The sequence below is a fragment of the Chrysochloris asiatica genome, unplaced genomic scaffold, assembly GCF_000296735.1.
Source record: "Chrysochloris asiatica unplaced genomic scaffold, ChrAsi1.0 scaffold00116, whole genome shotgun sequence".
Classification (NCBI taxonomy): domain Eukaryota; kingdom Metazoa; phylum Chordata; class Mammalia; order Afrosoricida; family Chrysochloridae; genus Chrysochloris; species Chrysochloris asiatica.
Window position 1 is genome coordinate 7,584,648 of NW_006408634.1, and position 6,997 is coordinate 7,591,644.

At 48.8% G+C, this 6,997-nt stretch overlaps 2 protein-coding genes across 2 annotated transcripts in view; one reads left to right on the forward strand and one right to left on the reverse strand.

Moving 5' to 3' along the window:
• Window positions 1-1,006, forward strand: part of PRR12 (proline rich 12) — a 40,847-nt gene extending 39,841 nt beyond the window's left edge. Inside the window, exon 14 of the mRNA XM_006868202.1 lies at window positions 16-1,006. Coding sequence (XP_006868264.1) covers window positions 16-162 — 147 coding nt within the window. The 3' untranslated portion in view covers window positions 163-1,006. The remainder of the gene's footprint in view (window positions 1-15) is intronic.
• Window positions 1,007-5,883: 4,877 nt separating this feature from the next.
• Window positions 5,884-6,997, reverse strand: part of RRAS (related RAS viral (r-ras) oncogene homolog) — a 7,358-nt gene continuing 6,244 nt past the window's right edge. Inside the window, exons 5-6 of the mRNA XM_006868203.1 lie at window positions 6,052-6,170; window positions 5,884-5,968 (exon numbers count right to left, since the gene is read on the reverse strand). Of these exons, the coding sequence (XP_006868265.1) occupies window positions 5,884-5,968; window positions 6,052-6,170 (204 nt within the window). The remainder of the gene's footprint in view (window positions 5,969-6,051; window positions 6,171-6,997) is intronic.

Sequence of the window (6,997 nt, forward strand, 5' to 3'; positions counted from 1 at the left end):
CACGTGTTTCTGCAGACTCTGGCCATCGAGGGTGGCGCGGAGGACCTGGGCCAGGAGGAGGTGGTGCAGCAGTGCATGCGGAACCAGCCGTGGCTGGAGCAGCTTTTCGACTCCTTCAGCGACCTGCTGGCGCAAGCACAGGCCCACAGCCGCTGCGGGTGACCCCAGCCCAGCAGCAGCCTCCTCCTCTGCGAGCCGAGAACTGGGACAGAACTGTGTCCTCAGGAGCCAACCCTGTGCCCTCGTTGCCAGGGAAGGGGGTGGTCATTGGTCAGGGTGTGTTCATGCTGCCCCTCAGGGCAGGGTTCAGAGGTTGACTCCCTCCCAAGCCCTCTCCACTCCCTCTCTGCCCCTCCCACTGTTTGGTGTACAGAGAAATTATTTATATATATGTATAAATGTCTATTTAGTAACAGTTTCCCTCCCCTCCTTGCCCTGCTCCCCCCTCCATGGCCATAGCCCCGCCCCTCCACCTTGTACATAATGTATAGGAAAAGTCTATGTATGGTTGAGGGGGGAGGGGTGGCTTCAGAGAGCTGGGGGACCCCCTCCCCGCAAGCCCCCCTTATAGGCCAAGATCTTTGCTATAGGCCATTCCCTCCCCAGGGCATTTGGTGTCGGGTGGAAGTGGGAAGGGGAAAAAAAACGCATCTTGTTAATTATTTTTAATCTTATTTATTGTATATACCTTGGGGCTGGGGGGGGAGGCTGGGGAGGTGGGAGGGGGTCATGGGTCCCCTCCCTCCACCCCACTCCACTCCTTTTCTACGGCAATTTGTCTGTGTCTGTCCCCCTACCCTACCACCCACTGTCCCCATCCCATTGTTGTCTGGATGTGGTTCTATTTTTTATCAGTTGCCTTTCCCCTCCTCTCCCTCACTCCCTGCCCTGACCTCCTACCAACCTTCGTCTCTTCTTGCTCTTTCTTGGGCTTTCTGTACAACTCAACTTGTATACACTGTGTACACACAACCAGCCAAACGAAAATCCAACGGCAAACACTTTATCTGCAGGCTGTTTTGCCTTTGTCCTGCGACGCCTGAGTGGGCCTGGGTGGGGTGGGCATGCCAGAGATGGGAACATGGTTTCTCTGGAGCCCTGGGAGGTGGTGGGTTTCTTACATTATCTATTGCTGGCATATCAAATGAGCAAAATTTCATGCCTTCAACAAATTCTTACCATCTTGTATTTCCTGAGGATCAGGAATTTGGGGACAATTTACCTGGGTGGTTCTGACTTAGGATCTGTCTTGGTGTGGTCAAAGTGTCACCTACTGCTGTAGTCATCTGAAGGTTTGATGAGCTGGAGGACCAGTTCCATTGGTGGTTGGTTCACAGAGCTGTTGGTTGGAGGCCTAAGTTGCTCACTGCGTGGGTTTCTCCATCCTGCTACTTGAGCATCCCCACAATATGGCTGCTGACTTCCTCCAGAGCCAATAATCTGAGGGAGAGCAAGGAGGGAGCCACAAGACATTTATATCCTGATCTGCCACACTGTTCCTCAGGAACAAGTCACTAAATCCAGCACACAACCGAGGGATGGACAGTTAGACTACATTTCTTGAAGGGAACAGTATCAGTTTGGGGGTGTTTTTAAATCACTGTAGGCAGTCATGGGTATCAGGAGTTGGCTAGCTTTTTCTTGGCTAGACCTCTGTGTCCTTGAACTTTGGAATCTCAGGTCTACAGATGGACTGGTCGGATTCTAGAATCTGCCTTAGCGAGCTGAGGATTGTTAGTGTCATCAAGTCTTCAAGCAGCCTATACTATATCTAGATAGCAGCTAGATAGCATCTGGATTACCAGCCATGTTCTAGATTCTAGAGGCCTGGTAGTAGTGATAGTCAAAGATGGATCGTTGGTTTTCTAGAATTGTACGGTTAGCAGAATTAAGGATGAACCGTTAGCATCCTGAAGTAGCTATCACCTTTATTTGAAGCTCTGGGGTGGGATGTGAAATTAAGATCAGCCATTCTAGAATTGTGGTGGGTCCCAGTTAGAGTTCTGAATGTAGGTGCCATGTTTAGAGTGTGGGTGTTAGGGCAAGATCATCCCTGTAGGGACAGAATAACTTATAACTGGACTTTGGAATCAGACTGCCCAAGATGGAATCCTGGCTCTGACATTTATTAGGCATGTTTGGTCATCTATAAAATAGACTTCTGTTACAAATGAAAGAAGACAATGTGGCACGCTCAGCACTGTCGGATACATAGGGCCACTTACCCATCACTGGAGACCCTGAGAATCTTGGCAGAGGTCCAAGACATGGCGCGAAAAGAACAGGATGCTAGAGAGACTTGGCGCCATAGGCCCAGGGCCCAGGAATGGGCAGGAACCAGACAGATAGAGGCATAAACAAGACTCCTAGGGAGGTGCTAACTAGACTGACCCAACCTTTTAGCCATTGTCCAGGGAGCTCTGGAATGGTGGTCAAGAACCTTCTAAAAATGGCATGCCAGCTGTCTCATGGGATTGTATGGGTGTTTTTCTCTTGAGGAAGCATAGCTTTAGTCATCCTCTCAAAAGTACATCTTGGACCTATAAAGAGTGAGTAATCCTAGCCAGTCCTCACTGTGGAATAATGCTCTGGACTACAAGGTCAGTTTGAACCACAAAGTTAGCGGTTCAAAAATCACCAGCTGCTCCTTGGAAATTCTATACAGAGTCTCTATGAGACACCACAACCCCTTAATAACAATCCTAGTCAAGAACTTGACCACGTGAGGGAAAGACACCTCTCTACTGGAGGACTATTGAAGGTGGCACTGAGCAGGAGAAAAGTTGGCACAAGCCAATTTCTGGATCTTTCTAGAACAGCACTGTTGTAACTATTTGTGATGGTGGAAATGTTCTATATTCATTCATGAGGGTAACCATTTGCCACAGTCTTCATTTTGTTTTCGTAATTTGGCTACCATATTACGTATCACAATTCAAGAACTTTATAAAAACATTTTTTTAAAAAGATCGTGAATTGTATCCCAACTGAATCTCCCATGTTGAAATAGAAAAAAGATGGAATCAGCTTTTTGAAAGGAAAATGGCTGAGGGTAAGGGTCCAGTTACCCGCTGTCGCAATGCCACCCCCCTCACCCTCTGCCAGATGCCCTGTTTGCTTTGTTGTTTATTTTGAGATCTCTTCAGTCCTGCCTGGGGGCTTAGGTGGAGATGTGAAGTCATATTTGCAAAGCTGATAGAAACACCACACACAGACACACACTGGGGCCCTGGGGGCTGCTGAGCTTCTTGGGAAGAATAGACATGTCACACAATACATCGGAGCTGAGCTTATTCCCTTGGTGGAAGGTTGAACCTAGGCCAAGATTTTGGGAGAATGAAACCCGGAAGGGGATATTGAGCTAATCAGTGTTCTGCTGAAGAACAGAAGGACATTCATGGTTTTGGGGCAGGAGCACACTGGAGCCACAGACATAGATACTGTGCACTTTGTATCTGCTAGGCACTGTGTTTACTCCCTGAATGCAAGGTCTCCTTTAGCTTAGCTTTGCATCCACCTGGAGAAGTAGGTTGTGTTACTGCCCCATATTATGGGTGAGAGAGAGAGGCCAGATGGGGATTTGAGAAGCCTGGTTCCACAAGGTCAGTAGTAAAGTTCTTCCTTTTATGCAGCAGACCCAAGTTCAATCCCCAGCCCATGAACATGATGAACAGCCACAACCTGTTTATGAGTGCAGTTTTCTTTCATGTTACTATGGTGACGCTGTAGAACAATGCGCTGGACTGTGAGGTCAATTTGAGCTACAAGGTCGGGGCTTCAAACCCACAAGTTCCTCCTCAGAAACCCTATAAAGGATTGCTGTGAGTTGGAACCAATGCCACAGTGCTTAATAATGGTGCTGAGCAGGTTTCACGAAACTTCCAAACTAAGATAGACTGGGAGGAAAACCCTGGTGAACTACTTCCAAAAACCAGTCCGTGAAAATTCTGGGGATCACAACAGTGCAGTTACAGCCTATCAGGTGATGGCGAAGAACCAAGCAGCATTTGGTTCTGTTGTGAAGTCTCCATTGGATGGAGACGAACTCGACCACACCTAACAACATCCTGGCTCCAGTGTCCATGCAGGTCCATGCTCAATAGAACCAGGTTCTGGGTTGGTTATGAAGGGAACATTGAGAGATGAAGGTTCTGGTGACATTTCGTAAGTATGGTGACAGGCAGAGCACATTCCTGACAGGCGGCAGGTAGCAACCAAATTCCAGCTTTCTGGCCTGGTGTGGTATCCTGTTCACACCTGGTCTGTCAAATGGGCGTGGGAGGTGGATGGATGGGGCGTGGTCCACTATTCCAACTCCAGCTGTTGAGGGTAGCAAATAAGAGTGCTGAACTGGGGTCCTGGGTTAGATGTGGAATATGAATAAGCTGTGGGCTTCCAAACTGACATGTATTGTCACCCTACTGGCTCTGGCCAGAAGACACCCCACATTTAAATGTTCCCAGGAGAGAGATTAAGGGTGTGTCCATACAAGTCCTAGGATAGATTTAGGGTTTAGATTCCGAGGTCAACTCCACTGGGAACTTGTCAGCTGTCTATTCGGACACCATTCTATCCACCTGTCCCTTCTTCCAGCTAAAAAGCCTTTCTCAGCAGGTAGGTATACAAGGAGCTCTGGTAGCTTAGTGGTTATGAATACAGCTGCGAACCGCAAGGTCAACAGTTCGAAACTACCAGCTGTTCCGCGGGAGAAAGATGAGGCTTTCTGATTTAAAGATTTACAGCCTCGGAAACCCTGTATAGGGTTGCTGTGAGTCGGAACCGACTCCACAGCACATAACAACAACAACAACAAGGTATACACTGAGAGTGGGAGGGGGCAGGCAGGGCTGGTAGCAGTTGTCCATCTCCATGATCCTGGAAACTTCTAGAGTAACACTGTCCAATACAACGTTCTGTGGTGATGGAAATGTCTTGTAGGGTACTCTCACTAGTCACAGAAGATTTCATTGTACACAATTTCGACTGAAATAGTCCTCTGTAGTTCCTGGCTACCATAAGGAATCCTGCAGTCCATACTAACCCAGGGGGCCCACAGGGAAAGGACCTGGTAATCAACTTCTGTAAAGATTCTGTCAAGTGTCACTGAGTCTGTTTCAACTCATCGGGACCCTGTATAGGGCGTTCAAGGAACAGATGGAGGGTTTGAACTGCCGACCTTGCTGTTCAAACAGACCTTGCAGTCCAGTGCATTACCCTGTAAAGCCTCCGGGGAAGCTCTACTTTGTCACATGGGGTCACTATGACTTGGAATAGATTTGACCACATACAACAGTAACAAGTACTAGCCACTATAGTGAACAATGGAAAGTTCTAGGACGTTCCAGACAAACATTTTAAGCTTTACCTCAACAGAACAGATAGCCCAAAATGGAAAGATTGGAGTTGCCCTTTTGAAGGGAAAGTGAATGCTCCCAGACCACCCTCTCCCATACCACATACCTAGTTTGGCTTATTTTCTGTGTCCCCTTACACCTTCCTTGAGCGCCGGATCCTAGATCTGATGGTTCTAGACAGAGCTAGGCTTTCACGCCTGTGCACCCTGTATTTAACTAACACCCTAGCCCTTTTTCTGTTTTAAAAAACACCCCTTGACCTTGGCAGTGAAGTTTATTTCTCTGGGGGAGGGGAGTTATATACAGCAGTGACCCAGATATCCGGGAGCCCCTCAGCCCCACCAGGAGATCAGATAGGGAGAAGGCGCATTGGCAAAAGGCACACAGTGGCAATGGCCAGAGAAGGCCAGGAAATAAGGCTAAGGAGTGTAGTGTATCCTGGGAGACCCAGACGGGGAAACTGAGGCTCAGCAAGGTGCGAGGGGAGCTGGTCCCGAGAGCAGGCGTTGGTGCTTCTCTCACATCCAGACTACAGGAGGACACAGGGGCAGCCCCCATTCTTCTTGCGAGGAGTGGTGGGTGGGCTGGGCGGCAGCTCTTGTTCCTGGTATCGTCTGTGGAGAGGAAGAGGCCGGTGAGTTTCCGGGGCTAGAGGCGCTGGGACTGAAAGTGACCAGAGGGAGGTGTTTCCGCTCACCGGACAGCCCGCACCAGCTGCTCAAAGGCTTCGTCCACATTGAGGCGCAGCTTGGCGGAGGCCTCGAAGTAGGCCACGTGGTGGGAGGCGCTGAAGGTGGATGCTTCGGATCGGGGCACCTGAGGAGACACAGGTAGGACTCAGGGCCTGGTCTGGAGCACACACCACCACCCCACACCCCCCAGCAATGAAAAGTGACAGCAGTGTGTGTTCTAACGGTATGCACTAATGGGGGTTACATGCCACCCCCGATGTATATACTGAGAAAGAACAGGCAGGCAGAATAGTGCCCAAGTAGTCAAATGTCAACTTCTCAGTTCCAGACTGACGCTTGAGTCTACTGTAGTTTTGATGCAAATAACATGCCCCAGGCCTGCCTCCACTCCCAGACATTTTCTTGTGCTAATTTCTTTTAAGTGCTGTTGTAAAAAGGTTTAAACCCTGAATTTTACTTCTGGTGTGAGTAGATACACACTTCCCTGGGCCTCCCTCCTGACATCTTAAGGCTACAGCAAGTAGGTTGATAGACAGGCAAAGCAAGGTGGTGTGGTTACTTCCAGAAAGAGTTCTGGAGACAGTATCGGGGGAGAGCTCAAAGGGTTTGTTGGGAATCTTGGTGTGGCGCTGGAGAGTAGGTATGGCACCTCAAGGTTGGTTTGGACCCAAGGTTGGCAGTTCAAACTTACTAGTCACTCCTCAGAAACCCTATACAGAGTCACCATGAGTCAGAACCGACTCAATGGCACTTAACAACAAGTACAGTCAGAATGTACTTTAGAAAGGACATTACAAGCAGAGAAGAAAGTTTTAGCAAAGTCAAACCACCTCAGAGACTTCATCTAAAGAATGAGTTGTGTAGCAGTAATTGAGAATAGGGAAGAAGCCGTAGGGATGTAATGGGTTATGCACCGGGCTTGTTGTTGTTGTGTGCCATTGAGTCGGTTCC